Raw genomic sequence first — 24,371 nt, 5'->3', positions numbered from 1 at the left:
TGTATGCAGGTATGAAATGAGAAGTGTAGCAACAAACTTTGAACTTTTAAGAAAATACCCATGTGAAGATGTGGGGTTTTCTTTTTCATCCATCCCTGAACATTTCTGTTTCCTCCATCAAAATATCTAAGAATCAAAATAGTAAGGTCCACCCACTTTCCCAGGTAACAAATCTGGTCTCACAGGGAATAGCATTTGAAAAAAAATCTGGGTTTGGTTCATCAGGTGATGTTTCTTTAAAATGTAGCCTCATGGATTAATGGAAGTAGTGAAACACATAGTACTGTATTCTGAATAAAGACTCTAATTTCAAAATAATGTCACCAGGGAGTAAGAATGGGAGAGACATCTACAAATATAGCTACACTCAACATGAAACAGGCTATCAAAATCAACGTGAAGGAAGGTTGCGAAGTGGATAACCCCTGTGATTCCAACCCGTGTCCCCAGCACAGCTACTGCAGTGACGACTGGGACAGCTACTCCTGCATCTGTGACCCAGGTAACCCAGTGACCATCCCGTGTGCTCATCCAGGAGCTGGATCACATCTTCATGCGCTTGTCAGAAGAGCAGTGGTGGCAGCAGCAGCAGCATGCTTGCAAAGTGCTCAGCATGCTTGCAAAGTGCTCATCTTCTGATTCTTCCTCTTCCAGTCAGTATTATCTTTCTCAGTCTTACTGTAGCACCCTTGAAACTGCAGTCATGGATGAAGGATAGTTTGTTCTAGGCAACGTATCAGCCAAACAGAAAGATGGTCTCTGGTCCAAAGGGCTCTTTCTGTGCACCTCCCCTTTTCTTTTTGTCTGTTTTCTTTTTCTTTCTTTCTTTTTCTTTCCCAGCCTTTTCTGCTGTTGGATTTCCGTCTCACACCCTGCATCCTAATTGAGATACTTTGAATGTTTTCTCTGTTTTGGTGCATGTAGCCAGCACATGCTGTCAGCACCCAGCACAGTCACCTCACATACACACAGGGAGAGAATACAAAACTATTTGTAACACATGCCCTGAATATAAAACTGGAAACCAAAGGCACAGGGTGCCTCAAGCATGTTAACAGACTGTTGAAAAGAACAGCCCACTGTCTTTTTTGCTGAGAGGGAAAAGACTATCTTCTTTCTGACAGTATCTCAGGGGGAATCTACTGATTATTGAAGATGTGTTATTAGTGTATAAGCTTAAAATGGTCTTTTGGAGACATGCAAATCATAAATTACAATGGTTGCTCTAATTTTATTACCTTGTCTCCCCAGGGTACTTTGGAAAAGACTGTGTTGATGTATGTAACTTGAACCCATGTGAGCATGTCTCCACATGCGTGCACAAACCTAGCTCATCCCATGGCTACACCTGCGAATGTGGACAAAGCTACTATGGACAGTACTGCGAGAGCAAGTAAGAGAATGATTTTTGTTCTTGGTTTCTTGTTCCTTCCTGGTACCTCTTCTCCTAAGGCAGCAGTCCTCCTCCTTCCTTCTCTGCTTCAGTTAGCTTTTCTGTTACAATTCAAGTGTTCATAGTAAATGGTATTTGCAGGCTCCCTGCCCTTTGGCACTCTTGAGCTCTCTTCCCAGAGACCAGGCAAACTTCCATTTACTCAGGGGCCACTTTTCTTCAGCAGCAGCTCAGGGGCTAGACCAATTGTGCTGTGTTACACAGCACTGCATCGGACCTGTAGCTTGTGGTGGGCTTGGCCTGAGGTTGCTCTGCATCTCTGCTTTAGCTTCCCCAGCACACACACACACAGAGCGATGCACTCAGTTAGGTGGCCTGTGGCCAAATAAAATGGCTTTGCAGTTTGGGTCTAGTCCCTGGGCTGGCAAAAAGCCCTCTCTTCTGGACAGTCTGGGAGGCCTATGTCCTGTTGCTGTGTAGGGGAAACGTGCTGATTCCCTTGTCACCAGCTTCCTGGTCTCAGATAAGCATTCAGCAACTGACCTCCTCTTATCCCAGAGATGGCACTTTGATTTACTGTAATATGGGCCATTCATGATGTGCAAATGAAGTGCATTTGTCTGCCCATTTAGGAAAGGCTCATGTGATGTTTCCTTCCCTTTGAAAATCGCAAGCTTCTTCCTCCGCCTTTTGTTGTGTGGGCTTGCAAATGTTGGCCATGCTGTTGCCAGATTCATCTTTCATTCCTCTGGATTAGCGACGCAGAGATGTTGTCCCTTGTCGTTATCTGCTGACATCATGTCAAGTGCAGTATTGTGGATTTTCATATTATAAAGCATAGAAGTACAAACCTGGCAATTACTGTAAACAAAATTCGGAGTGGTCTTTGAAACAGACGGCAAACAGCTTTTCTTTCCTAAAATGAGCAGCAGGGAGGGGATTCCTTGTGCATTATGCTGATCACAGACTCAGCAGTGTCATCCTTCAGGCTATTGCTTGACGAAGACTTTCAGCTAGCAGAGGTCCTGGTCGCTGCCCCGGCCCCTTCCCAGAGCTCTGCTTGCCAGGACTGGTGTTGGGGCATCTGCAGGACAACCTGCTCAGAAGCTCACCCAGAAGAAGCAGAACCAGCGAAAATGAGGGTTATCCTTCAGCAGGGGGGGCTTTTGGCTTGCTGCACAGCCTCCGATGAGCTGTGCTGCTCCACTCATAGTCTGAATCATAGTCTTTGATTCATAGTCTGGCTCAAAGCTGCCACCCTTCCCTCTTCCATGTCCCCAACCACATGTGTTCTCCTCCTCCCCTGTGGCAGACCAGGGCTTTTCAGACCCTGTGGTGAGCTGGCTGAGAAAGCCAGGTTGGCCGAAAGTAGTGACTTTTCTTTATAGGGTGAGCTTGCAGCCAGCTTTGCACCTGAGTTGGTGTCCCTGCAGGTTGGACAAGCACTGCTGCCCGCAGCAGGGCTGGGACAGGAACCTGTGGGGATGGGGGGTGGGATATAAAGTGTTGGGGAGCTGTACCCCGAGGCTGTTTATGGTGGTAGGTAAACCAGGGCACGAGCTTAGCACCGCCTGCAGTTGCCCAAGCTGTTGAAGTGCTAGCACAGCCCGACACAGGCTGGCCAGCCCGCCCCCACCATTTCACAGGCTTTCCAGCCTGCCCCAGCCAGTGCTTTCCCCAGCATGGGGATGCGGCTGGTGGGACCGGGACTGTTTCCACTAGGCAGCGTGGGCTCCATTGCCCTCTCCCAGAGGAAAGAGCACTTTATTTGCTTGTACAGATGTATACTCCTTACATAGAGGAGCTGGTCTTGAAAGCATTTATAGAAGCGTTCCCTCTAGGGTTTCGTAGCACTGATAATCTTTATTTTCTTTTATTACAGTGTATATATATTTATATATGTATTGGTTGTTGGCTGCTGCAGTGAGATACGTTACACTCTATAAGCTGATGGAGTTGAGTGCAGATTTGGCCCAAAGCTCTTTTTTCCCACCTTTTAAGAGGAAACTTAAGAGAACTTTCTTTCAGTTTTATTTTCTTTTGTAGGATTGACTTGCCTTGTCCCAGAGGCTGGTGGGGAAATCCCATCTGTGGCCCATGTAATTGTGAGACTAGTAAAGGGTTTGATTCTGATTGCAATAAGACCAATGGAGAATGCCACTGCAAGGTAAGCAAAAGAAACCAGTCTTAAGTCACAATTTCTTTAGTTTAAAAAGTAACTATACCACTAATAACTACAACAAGTGAGTATCTGAGACAAAGTACACACAGTTCTGCTTTGTATCATATATATATATATATGTGTGTGTGTGCAGTGTAGTTAATCTTTACCTAAAACATTTTGCTGGCACCGCCCTTCACAAAATCATACTGTGCAGCTCTTATCTTATTTGCGTTTGGAAAGCAAAACTGAGAGGATGAAAGCCTGGCTCTGATCTCTCTGAAGTGCAGCCTGGTTTATCAGGGGAGATCAGTCCTGGGCGCAGAGGAGTGCCGGTGGTGTTTTGTGTATCACAAGTGAGTAATAGCCATGAAACAGCTTGGGCCAGCTGGGTGAAGCTCTCCCCTGTTCAATGACCAGCAACAGGCTTAGCAGCTGGAGAGAGGTAAATAATAGGAGAAGCTAAATGCTTTCCTCAGTGAGGGCTCTGTCGAGTTTAAGAGGAATTTGCTGTGGACAGGCAGGGACAGAGCAGGGATGCGAGAGGGGAGGCACCTCCCTCCTGAAGGTTCTACAAAGGACTTCTCACAATAGGTTTTACAATAGGCTTGAATGACCTCAGAGGAGCTATGCCTGTGGAGACCGGCAGCAGCGAATCTGGCCCCGTACTCCTTTCCGAAATGCCAGCAGGACACACGGCAACTGTTGCGTTAAATTGAGTCAGTGGGGTGCCAGCACCATGCTCTTGTGTAATCGCGTAACGCCTCAGATCAAAAGCATTTACAGATGCGATTTGAATATGTGATCATTGGTTGCTCTCCACCCTATGCATGAAACATAAATGGACGGTGCAAGAAGATTCCTTACTGGCTTGATCATGCCATACAAGAGTGTAATTCCAAAGCAGACAAAACTGCAAATCCTCCAAGAATACATTTGCTGGGCACTGGCAGCAAGTACACGAGGAGTAACATGAGCCCTCCGCCCCCACTGTAAATGGTGGTCCAAACCTCAGGTCTCTGCAGCACAGAGCCACCCAGCCATACCCCCAGCACTCAGCTCTACCTCTCCACATTGCCAGGGCTAACACAGCACACTTCCCATAGCTATTAAGTTTTCTGTTAATAGTAATGTCATTATTATCCCATGCTTTGCAAAATTAGCCCTTTTGTGATGCACGTGCTGCTAGAGCGGGATTTCAGAAACACAAGCAATTTGGAATATAAGTCAAATACCTTATATCTGTCATTTTGGGTTTTTGTAGGCAAATTACTACAGGCCCCAGAGCAGTGACACCTGCTACCCCTGTGACTGCTTCCCGTCTGGCTCCCACACACGTGCCTGCGACATGGAGACGGGACAGTGTCCTTGCAAACCTGGCGTCATAGGGCGGCAGTGCAACCGCTGCGACAACCCGTTTGCTGAAGTTACCATGAAGGGCTGTGAAGGTACCTCCTGTCCAGCAAGTGCTGCTGATCAGCTGGGCTGTAGTTGCAGGATCAGAGCCGCTAGCAGCGGGGAGGTGGGGGGGTGCACAGCGGTAGGCATGCAGCTCTATCCTGGGCTGCACGTGAGCCCAAAAGGGTGGCTCCAGCAGGGGCAATGCGAGCTGCAGCAGCCTAAACATGCACCCCTCCTCCTAAGTCTGTGCCAATATGACTCATGGGGGCTGGGGGAAAAGAAAAAAGCTCATATTTCTTTAATTGTCATCAAATGGAAATATAACAAGCTTAGGGGGGAGAGCAAAACACTAATGGCAGTTTTACTTGAAACCTGAGTTCATCTGCCAGTGCAGCATTGTATTGCTGTGCTGCAGCTGAAGAGTCAGGCGAGAGCCCTCGCGCCTTCTGCCCACAGAGGCTGTGCCGCGCGCCTAGTGCCCTCTGCCTTTCTTCCCCGTCTTGCCCGTCCTGCCTTTCCTCTCACCCACCCACCCGCCTCCTGTGATCAGCACAAAGCTGCTGCAGCAGCCATCTCGCCACAGTGTGTGGGTGAAATGAAGGGGAAACGTTTTCCCGCAATAAAGGAGCAGGCAGAGATAGGCAGAGCCAAAATCCAGAGCCCCATAATCATCCTGAGCTCTCCTCTGCCTGTACCTGTCTGCCCGCACTGCTGGATAAGGAGCAGCTGATGGGTTACAGCTTGGAAGGCACTGCAGAGGGCAGGTATCCTGGCGGGGCTTGGGAATTACAGGAAGGTCCTTTAGGCGGGTTGAAATATCTCCTTGTTGTGATTTTTATCTTGTCAGAAAAACTACATCATTTCTTTTTCTGTTTTCAGTAATTTATAATGGCTGTCCCAAAGCTTTCGAAGCTGGTATTTGGTGGCCACAGACCAAGTTTGGCCAGCCAGCTGCTGTGCCATGTCCTAAGGGATCAGTGGGTAAGTTCCCTGGGTAAAACATTAACTATTTTATCCACATGCCTGTTTGAGGGGGAAAAAAAGAGCAAAAAAAATGTGAACACAGGGAATGGCGTTAATTCACTGGGTCTAGAGATTACAGCATAGCTCATGCATATCACAAGCAGAAGAGTTTAGCTAGCTGAAACTCAAGAACTGTTAACATACATTTGGAGCCGTAGCAAAAAATAAATACAAAAGTGCAGCAGATAAACACATACAAAGAACAGAAATTCTGTATCTGTATTTTCAAAAAAGCACAGTCCAATTTTCTATTTTCTGTTTACTCTATCAAGCAATTCTTGCACATGTAACTTTTAGTTTCTAGCAGCTTGTACATGTTCTCTAGCGATACAGCTCCTTTGGGCAAAGATAAAATGATGAAAATCATTTATGTGATGATTGCTTTACTAGTGTTGCAGGCTAATAAAGCTAAGAGTTACAACAGAACTCATGTTTTTCCACCCAACATCTTTTCTCTCACCCATAATTCAGACAGCTGAAAAAAAGCATTTTATGAAGCACGTGAGCTGTGGTGTTTTGTACAGCAAGCAAATGACAATCTGCTTTTTCATGCAAGTCCCTGAAAACTTTTATCAGATTTTTGAAAATGGAGTTCACGGTCTTTTCTGAAGACTGTTCCATGGGAAATGAAACCTCTGTCTCATTTCTGGGCCTGGTAACTCTCTGCTGCAAGCGCTCCTCAGGCTCAATGAGTTATAAATGGTTATGTGACTTCCCCAAGTACTACTGGGGGGAGGTCACTGCTTGTAGGTGTGCAGAAGATTTGTGGTCAACCAAGCTCCTGTTACGAGGACTTTAGGAGATAGAATTGATTTTTTTTTAAGTGAAGAATATTTACATTGTTAAACAGTATAAAGTTGAATTAAAATAAGTTTTCTGCATTTTTCCTCTGGTTGACCCCTATTTCCTTCTAGCAAATAGGCTAACAGGCAAGGGTACTTATAGGAATTGCACGTTTTAAGTGAATTTTACGGAACATTCAAAAAAAGTAAGCTTTAGAATAATGAATATTCAGACTAAGAACCTGAGGCTTAATTGTATTCACCTAATCATGGAAGAGAAATAATATAATTAGATATTGTTCAATTAATTATAATTCTTATTTAGATATTAGTAATTAAATGGCTCAGACACGTGCAATATGTTATGTGCAAGTTAACTAGCAAAATGTAAATTTTTAATTTGATAACTTGCAATTCACTGTGAAGGATTCACAGCCAAGAATCACATTTTAAAATTATTTGACAAATAGTACAAAATAATAGGCTAAATTCAACAGTAAGCTGCTCACAGACCATTCACAAGTGGCAAAAGGCAGTTAAACGTGTTGGCTGAAGTGTTTACCGCATGCAGCGTGCAAAGGTGCTAGCATGTTTTGACATTGGGAGACCTCATCGCTCTCTACAACTACCTGAAAGGAAGCTGTAGCGAGGTGGGTGTCGGTCTCTTCTCCCAAGTAACTAGCGATAGGACGAGAGGAAATGGCCTCAAGTTGCGCCAGGGGAGGTTTAGATTGGATGTGAGGAAATATTTCTTTACTGAAAAAGTGGTTAAACATTGGAACAGGCTGCCCAGGGAAGTGGTTGAGTCACCATCCCTGGAGGTATTTAAAAGACAGGTAGATGAGGTGCTTAGGGACATGGTTTAGTGGGCATGGTGGTGTTGGGTCAACGGTTGGACTCGATGGTCTTAGAGGTCTCTTCCAACCTTAATGATTCTATGATTCTATGAAGACAGCGTTTATCCAGGAGGTCTTTCTATGTAGGCTATTGCACAGAAATCTGAGCAGGGATATGTTTTCAGAAATATTTAGGAAGTGCACAGTCTTTCTCATATTTGGTATAAATAAATTGCTGAATTCATTTGAGAATGTTAGGGCAGAGAGGCTGAGAGCAGTTGGGCAGATCTTGAAGCTTGCCTAACTTTTCTCTAAAGCCTGAGGAAAACAATTCATGAAGTTTAGTAGTCTCTAACTTTTCTCAGACAGGAATCCCAGTTTGGAAAGTGAAATACATGCGTAGCCCTTAGAAACTTGAAAATGTAGGAAATCTGAAAGTCTAGGATGTTTGAAATCTATGAAGATTTACCCAGCACAATTCAGAACATTATTTACCATTAACGCTTTGTTTCCTTCAGGAAACGCGGTTCGCCATTGTAACATTGAGAAGGGGTGGCTGCCTCCTGAGCTTTTCAACTGCACCACCAGCACTTTTGTGGATCTAAAAATCATGGTAAGCTGTGTTTTCTCATTTTTGCCTTTATTTTGTAAATGATCGTCAATTCAGACCCCAGTTTGTTATCCCTGCGCTCCATCTTTTGACTGAGTCCTTGAACTCCCTCGTTTCACATCAGGACCCTTGTGCTTTTCTCTCTCTCAGTTACATTTTCCGTTGAGTTGTTCTGTCAGCCCTTTCTCAAGACAAACACCGTTTTGATCAAACAACTCCTTTGTGCCAAAAATCCCTAAATGATGATTGTCTTTTTAACTAGAATGAAAAAAAAAAAAGATACATCGTTGGGTTTTTTCTTCCTTCTTGTCTCTGATTCAGAATGAGAAGTTACACCACAATGAGACCAAGCTGGATGGAGACAAAACCATACGGATCACAAGAATGCTGCAGAATGCCACCAAATACACACACAGCTTGTATGGCAATGATGTGAGGACAGCTTACCAGATGATGATCCGGGTCCTCCAGTATGAGAGCCAGCAGCAAGGGTTTGACTTGGCAGCCACGAGGGATGTAGAATTCAATGAAGTAAGAGAGATACTATATACTGTGCAGAGCCTTTACAGTTCCCCTTAAAAGTTCTATGGCAATGGATAATTAAATTTGTCTTTGACCAAGGTGGAGCAAATATCATGTAATTGCGTAATCTGTTTCACAAATGAGTCAGTCTTCTCAATTTAGAATGGAAAGTGCAGAGCCTTTACAGTTCCCCTTAAAAGTTGGTCTTTGACCAAGGTGGAGCAAATATCATGTAATTGCGTAATCTGTTTCACAAATGAGTCAGTCTTCTCAATTTAGAATGGAAAGTTGGTTATGCATGTGTGTATGCACACATATGTGTGTGTAATACAAATATCGTAGAAAGTGCTGTTATAATAAATATCATCATAGTGACAACCAAAAGCAAAAATCCCCAAATGAAAAAATAATCAAGTTGATGTGTTATTCCCGGATAAAATAGCTTTGTGTACCATACTCAATTTTGTTGTAAAACCTGCCTAATGTGATCGTTTTCATTTAAATGTGCAGTGAGCCAGTTACTGACTCTGAAGGTTTCTTATAATTCAGTTCGGAAACACTTGAGTCATGTTTATTAAAGAGTCGGTATATTGAAAGACACTCCATACTGTATTGATATTTTAAGTGATGCAGGCACATCCAAAAATGTGTGCCAGAGGGTTTCTGCTAGTCAGAGCATTCATGAAAGACCCAGTTATTACCAAAGACCTGACCAGATCTAGAAAACAAGCTGTAGCACACTCCCTGTTGGGAGGAGACACGTAGTTGTGGTGGAAGAATGTGAGATGTGGAGGAAGTTGGGAGTCTTCTGTGGTCTGAAAATATGAAGGTTGGATGACCCATGTCAGGCTCATAGAGCTCTCCTTGTTCCCGTGTGTGCTGTGGGGTACTGCTGTCCACGCTTGCCAATACTATTTCCGAGATCCCAACCATGGCACAGCACAGGGTCCACGGTAAAACATCCTGCTGGACCTGTGCTAGCAGAGCCCGGAACTCAGGCATCAGCGTAGGGATGCTGGAACGACCCTCCATGGACCAAGACCGGTCTCTGTGCTGGCCAAAGGTGGTCTGGCTCCCTTTGAAGGTGTGCTACACTCAGCTCACTGCTCACAGCACTCCAGGAGGACCAGCCGGGTCAGGCAGACTTTGGGGTGAACTTGGAGACCCTGTGCAAGGCCAAGCTGCACCAGGAGAGGACATCCCCGGGGAGGTGGGAGCTGGAGGAAATGTGACTGAGAAAATTCCTCAGTGTCTTGGGCTGTACAGTCAACAGAGAGTGGAGAACTTCTGAAACACTGAATGTTTTAGATGCATGAGTTTTTAAGAGATTCAGTTTTTCCTTTCCTAAGGAGACACTGTGCTGACAAACTTGCAGGTTGTGGAGTGAATTAATTCCCCCATTCAGATCTTGAGAAGGAACTTTGTTTTTAGCATGTTTTGTTAAGTAAAAATAAGAGCAATAATCAAAAAAAGAGGTTTGGAAACCTCTGCTTTAATTTATTATTCTCTGTACTTGGCACTGAAACTCATACAGATGATGTTTTCAAGAACTCCCTAAATATTTTTAGGGTAGGTCAGGGATTTGAAAACTAATCAGTAAAGCTCATGAGAAAAAGGAGGTAACATCCTAGACTGAGGGAGCACAAGGGGAGAAGGAATTTTTTTTTAATAGTCTCAGGTAGAAGCCTGAAAAATAGATAATAAAAAACCATAAATAACGTTCACAGACTCTGAGGAGGCCTGGTACCAAGTACAGCATGTGTCTCCTGCGTTCCTGGGGAACCGTGTAGTGCTTCTCACCCTAGATACAGGTAGTCATACTGGCAGCCTCTTTTATCTCAGCTACACGCCTGCAACCTCAGACAATACTTAGAGACTATAGCATCTTCCCCATCTGCTTCTAAATGAAGTGTTACGTGTATCCAAATATTTGCCTTGGCTATTTTGGAGCTTGAGGTTAATTCCTACCATCATTTATGCAAGTTTTACCTTAGTCAGGAATTAGGTTTTGACACAACAGTGTAGTTCATATGTACACCAAGAAAAACTTCTTAGCACCTTTCCCATTTAAGCCATTTAACACTCTCTTTGGGGTCTTCTTCCATTCAGCCTCAGGGTCCCTTTGGATATTCTTGTAAGAAAGGGCAGAAGGGGCAGGTCCTCAGCTAGAACTTCTGTTTTAGCACCATTTGTAAGCAACATAAAAATGGGGGGAGAACAACATAATTTAAGTTTTCTTATGTATCTTCAAGTTTATATAAGCAAGCTAATATTTGCTCTTGTCATTCTTCATCATGTAAGTTGTCCTAGTCATCCAGGAAGCAACAAAGTAAAAAAAAAAAAGAAAGCGATATTGCTATCTATAGCTTTCTTTTGATTTTTAACATATCACATTATTCTGATTTTTCTGGGGGAGTTTTTCAGTGTACCTACCAAGCACTCTTGTCTCTCATCTCTCCAAGACAAAGAAAATATGGTTAGGTTTTCCTTCTGCATTTTCTTGCTAGGTTTCCCATCTTAAAGGGGGAAGAAAGTAGGCAGTCTCTTATAGCTTCCAATTTTGGCTTACTTTGCTCATAAAAAGTTTGGAGGGATTTGCTTTATGCAACAAAAAAAACCTCAGGGTGAGTAACTGGTGTGCATATTTTCATAAGGCTGCTGTAGAACATGCCTGCATTAAAATATGTCATTATACACTCACCTGAGGCAGTAATGCCAATCATTTTCAATATTCCTCACTTGAAACCCAGCGCTTTGTTTGCCTCGTAATTTAGGCTTGTACTTTGTTTCTCAGAATATTATCAAAGTGGGTAGTGCTCTACTGGACCCCAGCAACAAGGAGCACTGGGAGCAAATTCAGCGGACGGAGGGTGGCACCGCTCACCTACTCAGGCACTACGAGGAATATTTCAACAATGTGGCCCAGAACATGAAGAAAACCTACATGAGACCTTTTGTCATTGTTACCACTAACATGAGTGAGTATCAGTGTTGAAAACTGCCATTTTGTATTACAGGTTTAAAAATGTGCTAGATAGAGGTGCTAGCTATTCGTTTTGATAGTACCCACTGAGAAACAACAAACTTGGATTTTCTAACCTAATCAGTGCATTCATTTCAAGTCAATTGAGCCTTGATCCATATCTCTCAGTTGCCACGGGGGCCTCCTGGGAGATGTCCGATCTGTTTTCCCTCTGGGCCGTGCCACTGCTCCGTGTGGCATTTTGTTGCAGCCACAGTAGTGTACAGATGGTAGGAAGGACAGAGTTTGTAAGTAAAGGTAATGCCTTTTGAGACCACCTAGTATAGCTGACATAAGTAGATCACGTTTTTGAAAGAATCACCCTACCACCACCTGAAGAATTACTGCAGTACAAGAAAAAACCCTACTATCGATTGTATACCTCTGATTTTCACAGGCTTTCCTACCCTAGAACCTATCCAGAAAATCGTCTTCCGTAGAAATTGCTATGCTGAAAGGTACTTTCTCAGAATCACCCATCCAAGCCTTCAAACACCCTCCCAGCTTTGCAAAACCCATCATCAGAGCAAAATCCTCAGGGTCCAAAATATCCAGAATGGGTCTAAACTGAGAAGGAAACATCAGATGTACCCAGATATTTTCCCCACCTACCACAGTAAATGCCTCCTCTAACAAGCGAATAGCAGTTCCTGCACTTGAGGACTGGGATGTACTTCACAGATGTCCCCGCGGTACACGTGCAAGTGAAGCACAGCAACCACAGCCTGGTCGGCCTCTTTACCCATTTTCTCCCCTGCCCTCTCTATTTCATTTTCTCCCCAGGTACCAACAGTCTGAGCTGATCGGGTGTTGGTGATTGTCCTGCTCTGAGCAGGAGGTGAGACTGAGTTGGGTGACCTTCAGAGGTCCCTCCCAAGCAGCATTGCTATCTGTTTTTTATGTCAGACCTGAAGAAGGGCTTATGTGCCCAAAAGCTTGTCTTATTTTCCCAACTACACCCATTGGTATAAGAAGTGAATTTACGTTTGCCTACAAACCTTGTCCTGAGAGTGCTTCATGCCCACAGTCACAGGGGCATAAAAAGCAAAGGAATGAGACAGTCAAGCTACAAAGTTTATAAAGTACTGCATGAACTCCAGGGGGGACGGATTATTGTTGAACTAAGCCAAACTGAAACACTTTGATTTCTGTTTAATAAACCAAAACCAAAATATTTCCTTTTGATTCAGGACTATCAGAATCAAAATATTTTTATCTTCACACTCAGAAGAAAGTATGCTCAGCATTTTAACCCGACTGAACTGAGACAAAACAAAAACCAGAATTTCTTGCAGGTTGTAAATCGTGATTTTTTTCGACCAGCTCTTCCTGAGTAAAAAGGCGTGAGCTTGGGAGGGATGAGGCAACTCTGGCCTGAAAGGGGTCTGTTTTCTTTTGAACAGTTTTTCCAGGTGAACATAGTGTTAATGGAGTTTCCTAATGGCTCATCTGGGAGTTATTTAGAGACCAGGAAAGCAATGGGAATTTGCAGATCTTAACTTGGATATTTCTTCATATAGAAATTTGCAGTGGATCACAGCTTTCAGTGTAGGGTTACCCCCGGGACTTCCAGCTTCTCATTTTTATTAGAACATCTAAATTGGCACTCAATGACTTCTCTTAAATGGGAAAGTTCAAGCCAACTCAGCTGCTTTTTAATATTTTGGCAGTTAGACAACAGGCAGAGCTGATGAGGTGAGCCAGAGAGGAACTGCTAGTGTAGAGGAAGGAGAACTAGCAGACTAAGGAGTAGTCCCAGGTAAAATCCAGGTTATTTTCTTCACTTAGCTGACTTCGCAATTTAGTATATGCAGGGGAAGTATATTTCTGAAGCAGCAGATTTAGCCTTCCCTACAAGAAGCAAGTCTGAAATTGGAACATGCCATTTCTATATATCGAGTGTTTGTGGTAGTGTTTTCCTAGTCTTGTGAATTCCTTTCCACTGCCTATGCAAAATAAATTTGTCATTTGATAAATGTAACGTAATGCTGAAACCTAAGCTTTTAGTTGTCACTTAAAGTATTGAGAGAAATTAGACTGACTTTATATTTGGGGGGTTAAATTTCTTCTCTGCATTGTGCAGATATTTTAACCTTTCAATCGTGTTTCATTTTGTCGCAATATTTTATTTGAAAGCACTGAATTTAATTTTACGGGAAACTTTTTTTTTCCCTCCAGTTATTGCTGTTGACATCTTTGACAAGTCTAATTTCACGGGAGCTAGAATACCACGATTTCATGAGATTAAAGAAGATTATCCAAAAGATCTGGAGTCATCTGTTGTCTTCCCTGATACTTTGTTCAGACCTTCAGACAGGAAAGGTAAAACCCTTCTGCTGCCATTCAGAGGGCAATTTTGACAAGCTCCCAAAGAGCGAGACTAATCCTCGCGAAGCGGAGTGGTACTAGGGTGAGAGCGGGGCAACCGTCTACACAAGCGAACATTATTTAGGGATGGAGCAGCTGTGCATACTTCTGAGGCATTTTGCCTGCCGGCAGCGACTGGAAGCATGGGGGGCTGCATAACTGGCTGTACCTGTCTGTCAGGTCTCACTCGAGGCCCCTCGAACTGCCCTGTCAGTGCGGGAGAAATGCTCTGCCTCTGTTCCCACCGGGATGGGATGGGATGGGACAGCTGCCTGGAGCCTGCAGCCCCACAGCCACCTTCCCCCAGTCCCTGCAGGGATGGAGGGAGGCGGTGTGAGAGATGGAGAATCCAAATCTGGGAGCAGAGCTGTGTTATCAGAACCTGACAGCAAATAAAAAGTCTTGAGCTGCACAGGGAGATGGGTGGTGAGGGAGAATACATGGGCAAGTACCTGCTTCCCAGTGTCTCTGAAGTACCTGGAGACGGCTGAGAGGAACCACAAGTTACCTTGGCCAAGGGAAGAGAGAGAGGGTAACCCAAAGTGCAATAATTATACATGTACCGTGGCTGATTATCCTCCAAATGGGGAAACAGTAACACTTGTGAAGATAACACATAATAATGAATAAGCTAATACATCTTTTCTGTAAGGAAAAAGGGAATGTGAATTTTAAGACATACTGCCAAAATTGAAAGCTCGTTATATGACAGAATTAGCAGAGAGAAATCCTGTGTGACCAATTGTTGTATTTATAACACTAGCTTTGCCATATATAAAGGTACATGCAATTTAATAGCATGCATATTGTTTTAATGTTCTCCTTAAATCATGCACAGAGTATTTATATACTTCTGGATCTTCTAGCTTAGAAATGGCTTATTTTCTAGCTAGACTAAATGGTTATTCATGGTTCTATGGTTATTTGATAAAAAATTTTATTAAAAATATCAAATATGTTAGTGTTATAAGCCTAGAGTTATAACAACAGTAACATTTCAGTATCTTTGCAAAGCAAAATTACCAGTTTAAATGATAACTCCAAAGTTGTGTGGAAAGAATTTAATATTTGTGTTAATTTCATAGCAGTGCCTACAATGAAGCCTTCAAATCAAAAATTATCCTCTAAGGTGAACAATGATGCACTAAGCCCTGGGAGTGCATTTACAAAGAGAAAGAAGCGACACCCAGATGACTCAACACATCATACTGTTGCCATGGTCGTTATATACCGATCCCTGGGACATCTCCTGCCTGAAAACTATGATCCTGACCGAAGGAGCTTGAGGTAAATTTCAAACCTATTTGTGAATTGTGCAGATGCCTTCTTCCACTTGCTCTGAGTGTGCGGGGAAGGCAGAGCTGCTTTTATACTGACCAAATGTCATCTGTGCTGCAGTTGTCACCGCAGTACTGTCTCCTCCTCCTCTGGCACGCTGTGGGAGAATAACCACGTCAGTAGTGCCAGCAGCTTTTGGGAACACAGCTGTGTGGAAGGCTGATGGTGCATCTACTTCGTTTTCTGAGTAGAAGCTACTGGAAATCTTTTATTTGCAGAACCTACCAAATCAATGCTTTGCATTTTAACTTTTAGATCATTTTGCAATTTTTCTCCTTCTGCAGATTGCCAAATCGCCCTATTATTAACACACCTGTAGTGAGCACAGCCATTCACAGTGATGGGGAGCTTCCTCCCAACCTCATGGAAAAGCCCATCATAGTGGAGTACGCCATGCTGGAAACAGAGGAGAGAACAAAGCCTGTCTGTGTCTTCTGGAATCACTCCATCACGTATGTATCCTGCTTGCTTTAGGGCTGTGCATGGCAACTGTCTTGGTAGCAGAGAAGTTCCGCCCAGGAAGATAATTCTGGAGGAAAACCCTTTTTACTCAGTTTATTCAACTGGCAACTGATTCCTGGTGGAATAAAGCTGTGTAATCATTTCCCACCAAGCTGAGAAAAATGAAAATAATCATCATATCTCCTCAAACAAAGGACTAGCCGTGTGGTTTCTAACAAACACAGCGCCATCATGTCTTTCTGCAGGGTTCATTTTCACCCAGCAATAATAAATCTCACAATTTCCTTCTATTTGCTCATGCTTTTTGCCCACAGATGTATATCTGTGCAGGCATAGTCCGACTCCTGTGCCTGAATTCATGGCTTCTCTGAGGTCCCTAAGTCAGGAGTCCCATTGCCCCATTCAGTTCTTATATGGGCTGAATCTTCTCCTGTTACACTCCAGTGACTATGGACAGAGTACGTGGCAAGCAGGCATCCACCCTTGATGCCTCAGCCAGGGCCAGTGCAAAAAATTACAAAACCAAGTCTTCACGTTGGTAAAAAGGAGGACTGAGGTTTTGCAGATAAAATTATATGAGTAGAGATTATAAATTTTTGAATCTCATTTTTTTTTACTCAAAAGTCAACCCAAAGACAGTTGCACTGATAAGAAGCAACTTACCTTTCATTCTATGAACTGTTGTGGATTTGCTTTCATTTGTTTTAGTGAAAAATTGGAGGGAGAGGAAATACCTTCTTTGGGACCTTATACCTCTTCCAGTTGTTAGGAAGCAATCCTAATACATAAGCAGAACATAAGCAAGGAGTATTTGACTCTCTAGGAGGGAAGTGTGAGGGAAAAGATGAAATATTTTGAAAATGGCTCATTTAGGTCTTTTGTATTCAGTAAAGTTAAGGATACAGACATATTTTTCTTGAAAACGTGAAAAATTTTAAGAAAACTCTATGCTCATTGAGTGTTTTGCTGGGTTTATGGCATTGTGGAAACAGCACAGTCCTGTTGGAGATATTTCAAGAGTGTGGATAAAACAAAAGAAAATGTGTTGAGAGGTAACTACATGCTCTGCTTGTTATGATTTCACAATATTGTAGCTATTACATATATAATGCAATTTTCAACCATAAAACCAGGTACATAGTGAGAGGATGATATTGTCTGCCCAGGGTAAGGGGAATAGCTGTTACTCGTTTCCTAATGATCCAAAAACTCTAGTAAACCTATGGAAAAATACATTAGAAGGCAATATCCTGTGCTGGAAATAAAAGAGCAAACTAACCTAGGAAATGTTTGTCTCCTAGTCAAAAGCTTCAGGAGATTATATCGTTGAAAGGATCAAAGAGGCAACAGAAATCTGTTATGTTAGCAATAATAAACTAGTCTATGTGTCTGCATGTAAAGTAGTGTAATTGCTGCTATGTACAGATGATTCTGCCAACTATAAGGGAATGGCAAGTCCTTTTTCATAAATTCTTAAACATCGTATGGGCTTGAATAACTCATTAGCTCTAAAGTGATTCATCTATTAGCTATTTGCTGGCAACTTCAATGGCATTGTTGTCTGTGTTACGTCCTCCTACAGCCACAGATAAAAAGCAGCTCTTAAACTGCATGTAACAAAAGAGTTTTTAAAAAGTGAGTACTTTTCAAGAGAAAGTGATATTAAAACTGTTTAACAAATATTTTATTGCTGAATGAAAAAAATCTCCTGTAATATCTAATTTAAAAGTTTCAGTAGCAACAACAGTATTTTTATTGCTCATTGACTTCAGAATAGAGTAATTAATATTGATACAAAATAATTTCTGAAGTCACTGGAGTTAACCAAGGCTGAACAGGGAACAATTTTTAAGGGAGCAGTTTCTCCCCAATGTTAATACAAGAGATCTCCTGATAGAAAATATTATTTACTGTTTTTAACCTTTTCTTGTCTACTTTTTAGAGGAACACGATGATAAAATCATATTACTGCTGAAACATATTTCACATAAGTGTTTTACAAGCAGCGTCTAAATCTAGGGAAATAGAGATGATTCAAAAGCATGTGTATCTCTGTGGTTTTTGTATTTTTTTACCTTTGTCACGGCCAGTTTGAGCAATCGCTTCCCCCTATTGCTTGTGTGGTCACTGACCCAAAAGCAAAGATTTTTTTTTTTTTTTTTTTTTTAACTCAAACCAGATTGTTATAAAACTACAAAATTTGGCTGGCAAAGCCAGGTGTCATATAAGAAACTAATTAAACGGAAGGCTTTTTAAGTTGATGATATTCTTTCAGGCAGGTGACGGCTATAAATATTTCTGTCTTGCTACTTACAGTCCTCTTTGGTTGCGGAGCAAGAGCTGCGATAGCAGCAGGAGGCGAGGGGGGATCAGAGGACGACTCTCAGAAATGCCTTTTTTTCCCCGCAGGATTGGTGGGACAGGTGCCTGGTCCCCCAGAGGATGTGAGCTGTTTTCCAGAAACCATAGCCATATCGCTTGCCAGTGCAACCATATAACCAGCTTTGCCGTCCTGATGGACATTTCGAAACGAGAGGTGGGTGATGCCAGATTCATGATTTTCAAGGCCTTTGGTTTTCAAGAGCTTTGATTCAGAGCTTGAGCTTGAGCTTTGAACGTGACTCAGAGCGTCATCAGTGGATCAACCCCATGTTGCAGTGTGTCAGGAACACGTTGCCCCATGCCTGACAGCACCCGCTGCTGGGTCTGCTGAAAGGAGCTTCTTACCTGGCCGGTGCATGGCGTAGCCGGCAGCGCAGAACTGCGCCAGACTGTGCTGCAGAGAGCCGTGCAGAGAAGGGAGTGAGACGAGGATTACAGACACATGGTAGTTGTGGCATCACTTGCTATTAGGTCCATCTAGAATTACAACAGCAGGGACAATGACATAAACACCATAGGTTTTTCAGCATCTCAGGATAGCCTCAAAAGAGGCAGTCCAGCATCAAATTCACCAGGATTCTTGCTTAACTCTCTGCCCCCTCTGGGTACTGCCCGTACACACTCAACATGTTGAGTGACTTTAAGAGGTGGCATCATCTGCTCCTGTTGGTCCTAAAGCAAATCTGTACATTGGCTCAGTAGTAATGAAAACATTGACTTTCCGAGTAGTAGATTTGTTTGGAGAAAAAGGAATGAAAAGCTCCCAGAGGTCCTGTCAATCTGTCTTTCTACAGAATGGGGAGGTGCTTCCTCTGAAGATCGTCACTTACACAACCGTATCCATCTCGCTGGTGGCTTTGCTGATCACCTTCATACTGCTGGTCCTGATCCGCACGCTACGTTCCAACTTGCATAGTATCCACAAAAACCTGGTGGCTGCCCTTTTCTTCTCTGAGCTCGTCTTTCTTATTGGAATCAACCAGACTGAAAACCCGGTAAGAGTTACTCTGTGCTTATTGCTAGAGTTGTTGTCAAGCTTTAAATCAGGGGGTTCATACTGCGACTTTTGTCTGTTTCACTCTCTCTTCCTTTTTAATTATGCTTGGCCTCAACAGTCATTTGAAAAACATCAGACTTTTAATATATTCTTGTGTGTTTTATATGATTAATAGCAATGCAAGGAGATAGGACTGTATCTTATTTTCAGAGAACAAATGACAGCAGCCCTGTTGAAGGCTTATCTCTGGAACTGAACCCTGAATACTGAATTCTTCCTTCCTTTCCATCAGTATGTTTTCTGTCTTGCTTTGTCTGTTCAGTAGGAGACTTTCCAGTTTCTCCTGCAGCAGATACCTCACAAGCCCAAACGACTCCTGGTGTTGACTGGTAGGTGGTCAACTATATGTTGCTGTGCAGGTGCTAATATGTATGTTGCACACCCACCACGGCCATTCTGGAGAAGCCACTTGCCAGGCATGGGACAGCTTGCTACATCCAAGAATCAGTAGGAAACCTGTCGCTTTGCTTTGTGCCTCCCAGCCACAGTGATTCTTGGCTTCAGCCCATCATATCTGTTGCCAAAGCTTAGTGCAGGCACCTCCAGCATTGCGCATGTCAAGAAACGCAAGCTATGAATGAACTGAATATGAGATACACACCACACATGAAGTGTGTATGTTCTGTACCTAGGACCTCATGGCTATCTTAACTATGTAGCGTTATATGTAGTATTGCTGCTAATTCTTAGTAGCACCTGTCTCAAAAGTCATGGTTACCATGCAGTCAGGTAGGAGACAAGCAGGCAAGGGTTCCAGCACTGCCAAGCTTCACAGTCACCTTTACCAGTCAGTCAACAGATGAGGAATGACATGCAATAAAAAGTATGTATGTATGTCCTTAACAGATATGAAGAATATTCAAATTATTAGTGCAGGGATTATCTGGACACTCTGAAGAAAATTTATATTCTGGAAATCCTTTACTGTACATGCTTCAATCTAAATTTTGAGAGGGAAGTACAATCTTGAGATGAAAACACACACACAAAAAAATTAACCACGCTGATCCACATTGTCCAAGCAGCACAAATGGGAGAAAATGCCTGTATTCAATGGGTATCGTCACCATTATGGTAACGACACCATTGTGCCTTACCATGTAGCCTCACTTACTATATAACTTAAGCCCAAAGTCTCACCCTGGATTCTGATATCCATTTGAGCTATAACATGCATTTTAGGAAGTATCTGACCTTGACTTTGTGTGATGGCAGAGTCCCTTAACTCTGTTAGTGTAAGGTGCTGTAGTGTCTCATCCCAGTTAAACATGCTGTCAGGTTTTGTCTAATTTCAACTTCCAGTAACTGGGTGCTGTCAAGACCTTTTCCTAGTAAATTTGAGAAACCTCTCATAAAAATTGTCTTCTCTGGAAGCCTCTGTTCAATAGTATTTCTGTTGGAAAACTAAATAAAATTAAGCTGCTTAAATTCTTCAATTTCTAAGATTCAGGTTATTCTGTTGCCTTTTTTCTGGGCTTTCTTCTCCCACTTTACCTTTTGGAAAATTGTGAATGCTAAACTGGATGAAGCTTTCCAGCTGGTAGTGTTGCTTCCAATCCCATATTCCGATACTCCCCTGTACCAGGAACTCCAGTTATCTGCTGCTATGGTGAGGTCTTCTGCAGTGACCTGCCCTCTGGGATAGTCTCAAATCATGTGTGACCCATGTTGCCTTTGTTTCATAGTATACGAGTTTGCATATTAAAATAACTTTGCCCAAGCAAACTCACCTTGCCAGTCGATCCACAGCACTCCGTGTAACTTGACCTTTCCCATGCCTTCTTGAGCACACCACTCATTTTTCACTGCTTTTCACTAGCAGGGAGTTTATGCTCTTTCAGTTCTCCGACATGAATACTGAGGAGCAGGGGGCCAAGCCCACATCCCTGCAGGATCTAACCAAAAATTATGCTGTAAATGATGGCTCCTCATTTCCCGATTCCTTTCATAGTATCATGAAGCACCAAGCAAAGGTTTATAAGAGTAGTAAAACAGTTCATTACAGCAATACCACAAATACTAACGGTTGTACTTGGTGAGATTGTTCTCTTTTGCTCCTCATTCTCATGCTTTGGAGCTCATGGTGTGATCATGTCCTGTACTGTTACTCAGTGAAACACCCCAAACCTTTAACCCACTTACAAAGATCTTTAGGTTACAGAATATATTTCATACAGCAGAAAGCCGTCCCTTAACTGCCTACCCAGTCAATCTGAGAAGTTAGGAGGGCTGTAAGTCATGTCTGCTTGAGACAATTATTCATCTGTCTGTATGGAATGAGAGTTGTCTAACGAGTCATGCACTGATGAACATAAAGAGAGAAAGAATGCTGGAGCACAAATAATGCTGCACTGCTTGGCACCCAGCCTGGCTTTTATGGGTTTCTGTAAATTAACAGTCACATTTCTGGGCGAGGTTTTAATCTTTCCCTGGACTATTGATAGAAAGTGATTTATTTTCTTTCTTTTTTTCTTACCTGAAAAAGGTAATGTTCAGGGCAGCAGTCTACTCATATGCATGTGCCAGTAGGAACAAAAAAAGCCCTGCTTACATAGAGGGAAGAAAGGTCTTTTATTTGGTGAGCTACATTTTCAATAACTCTTGGTGTTATAATAAAGCTGATGCAGTAAGTGAATCCAGAAAGTTGGCTGTCTGTGTTTCCTTCACTCAGCAAAGTTAAACAGGGAGACTTACGTTTCTGAGCATTATACCATGAAAAAACACTAAAAAGCCATGCCAAAATCTGAAAGCAGGGTCAGTGCTGCACAGGAACAAAAGGATCCGAAACACAGTGTAAAACATTTTGAAATGAAAATTGAATGATTACACAAAGTGTTCTTAATTCAAGCTTATCAACAGATCCTTGGCAAAAACCTTTGCTTTGCTTCTGAAAAGAGAAGGTGAATTGCGAGATTTCAGTTCAGGTATCGGATGCTTGTGGTCATTCCCGTTTTCACCCATCAAACCATTAAGTTGGGAGGGAAAGCTGGTTAGCAGGTATTACAGAAATGCAAGTCTGTGAAGGTCAGAGGTTTCAAGGTGGCCATTTGGTCACAAAGATGACTTCAGCTACCAGTTTGCCCACTGTAGCTGTTTCTCCTAGTCACACTAAGGACTCAATCTCTTTGGTTTCAGCAGGTCCTTCATTTTTGCTGCTCTCAGCCTGGCAGAGCTGAGTGGTCCACCTTGTACTGCTGACATAGGGAAAAAACCAAATCCAGACCTGGGACTGGAAGCCCAGATCCCCTTATTCCTAACCGAAGATGTGAACTACCCAGCCAGCCCTAGCCTGCTTTCTGCTTGTCCTCATGACTTCTGTGCCTGACTGCAGGTAGCACAGCCTCAAGAGGAGGATAGAGCTGAGCATTTCTGGATCCAGAATATCCTACAGCCTAGTGGTTAGGGCAGTTTGCTGCAGTGGACGAGAAGGGAGTTAACCCCCCTGCTCAAGCCAGGTAGGGCCTAGAAGCCACTCTCCCGCTAATATCTGATTTTGACATTAGATACAAGTTTGATTCCACTTTTTGGATTTATCTGTGGAGTGGGTGGTGATCTACTTCTGGCTGCATCATTTTAGTCCAGTGACAATGGCCAGGCATCCTCCATGACTTGTTGAAGTATAGATGTGCAAGGTCAGCAGGGTTCATCAGTGAAGGGCAGAGCTGCAAGGATAAAAGAGACGGCCACTGCCTTACCCCATGGATGCATCCATGCTTTTGCTTCTCAATTTTTTTTTAAAAAGAGTCCCGGAAAAGGATCTGTAGATGTAACAGACCTTTTCAGACCTATAACACAGTCACATAGGGGCAAAATGGTCTGCTGATCTTATGCTAGATCATAAGATGACGTCAGATTTTGCCTATTTGTGAGACAGACATTTCATTTAACTGATAAGAAAATTCCTCAAAGAAAGGCTGGATTTCTTTGGTTAAGGTCTATAGATCACCTGTTGCTCATGTTCAGCACGTTCACTTTTCCTGGGCTGAAGCTTCATGGATTTCTGTCCCCAGAAGTGAATTTTTTCAGAGCAAGAAGGACTTTTTCAGTGACTGGTCCCAATCTGAAGACCTAAGATCTGTCTCACACCTCTCCTTCATCTCTGCCAAACACAAGGAGAGTCTCTTTGTACTTTTTTATCTACTAATATCAGGCACAAAATGCAGTCTACTTTAACACAAAACAAACCTGTACCAAAATAGCACACTTCCTTGGAGGGAGAGCTCTCTCTGGGAAGAATGAAGTAGCAGAAAAACCCATAGGATGGCCCTTGATGTGGAAATGGGAGGCACCAAGTCAGTGCAGGGCTGAAGGTGGCCGTTCCCAGGAGCAATTTGTTGGCTTTGCAGTGAGGCTGGCTTAGCTGATGTAGTTAAACACGCTGTCGCTGAATACAGTGTAGTGGCATTGTGCAGGCAAGACTCATACACAAGGCAGGGCAGAGGGTCTGCAGCCTCTGTAGGAGCATCCCCTCCTCCAGCTCTGCACCAGGAGAAAGAGTCAGGAGCTCTGCCAGCCCTGCCCCTCCTGCAAGCAGAAGGAATTCAGTCAGGATAGCCAAAATCCTCACCTGTGCAGCAAATATGCACAGGGAAATTAACCACAGAATGTGGAGGGCAAGGGCAGTGACCAAAAGCATGTTGGGTTGATAGGGTAAAGCTGAACCAGACTCAGAACAGGCCACATAATTTAAAAAAAAAAACAAAAAAGTTTTCACAATATGAACAGCTTTTCTGAAACTCTGAAAAACTTAATTAATGGCAGTATATTTGTTCTGCCAAAACCTTTTTATTACACTTGCCTTTAGCTGCATGGGGGAGCTGGTGACTCACCAGGTTGTGATTCAGAAGAGCAACTCTAATTTGCCTGCCCTTTCCCTTCTGCAGTTTGTGTGTACCGTGATTGCCATCCTCCTGCATTATTTCTACATGAGCACCTTTGCATGGATGTTTGTGGAGCAGCTACACATCTACCGGATGCTGACTGAAGTGAGGAACATCAACTTCGGGCACATGCGG

At 43.1% G+C, this 24,371-nt stretch overlaps 1 protein-coding gene across 1 annotated transcript in view; it reads left to right on the top strand.

The window, feature by feature from the left end:
* Window positions 1-24,371, top strand: part of CELSR1 (cadherin, EGF LAG seven-pass G-type receptor 1) — a 174,484-nt gene that overhangs the window by 134,763 nt on the left and 15,350 nt on the right. The window contains exons 12-25 of the mRNA XM_009324395.1: window positions 328-502; window positions 1,252-1,393; window positions 3,440-3,560; window positions 4,819-5,002; window positions 5,835-5,936; window positions 8,115-8,209; window positions 8,528-8,737; window positions 11,523-11,706; window positions 13,929-14,072; window positions 15,203-15,404; window positions 15,740-15,907; window positions 18,327-18,453; window positions 19,094-19,294; window positions 24,240-24,371. The exon at window positions 24,240-24,371 is cut by the window's right edge and continues 49 nt beyond it. Of these exons, the coding sequence (XP_009322670.1) occupies window positions 328-502; window positions 1,252-1,393; window positions 3,440-3,560; window positions 4,819-5,002; window positions 5,835-5,936; window positions 8,115-8,209; window positions 8,528-8,737; window positions 11,523-11,706; window positions 13,929-14,072; window positions 15,203-15,404; window positions 15,740-15,907; window positions 18,327-18,453; window positions 19,094-19,294; window positions 24,240-24,371 (2,187 nt within the window). The remainder of the gene's footprint in view (window positions 1-327; window positions 503-1,251; window positions 1,394-3,439; window positions 3,561-4,818; window positions 5,003-5,834; window positions 5,937-8,114; window positions 8,210-8,527; window positions 8,738-11,522; window positions 11,707-13,928; window positions 14,073-15,202; window positions 15,405-15,739; window positions 15,908-18,326; window positions 18,454-19,093; window positions 19,295-24,239) is intronic.

Source organism: Pygoscelis adeliae, unplaced genomic scaffold (genome assembly GCF_000699105.1).
Source record: "Pygoscelis adeliae isolate BGI_AS28 unplaced genomic scaffold, ASM69910v1 Scaffold315, whole genome shotgun sequence".
Lineage (NCBI taxonomy): Eukaryota > Metazoa > Chordata > Aves > Sphenisciformes > Spheniscidae > Pygoscelis > Pygoscelis adeliae.
The sequence above is the reverse complement of the archived record's forward strand: the minus strand, read 5'-3'. Positions and strand labels throughout refer to the sequence as shown.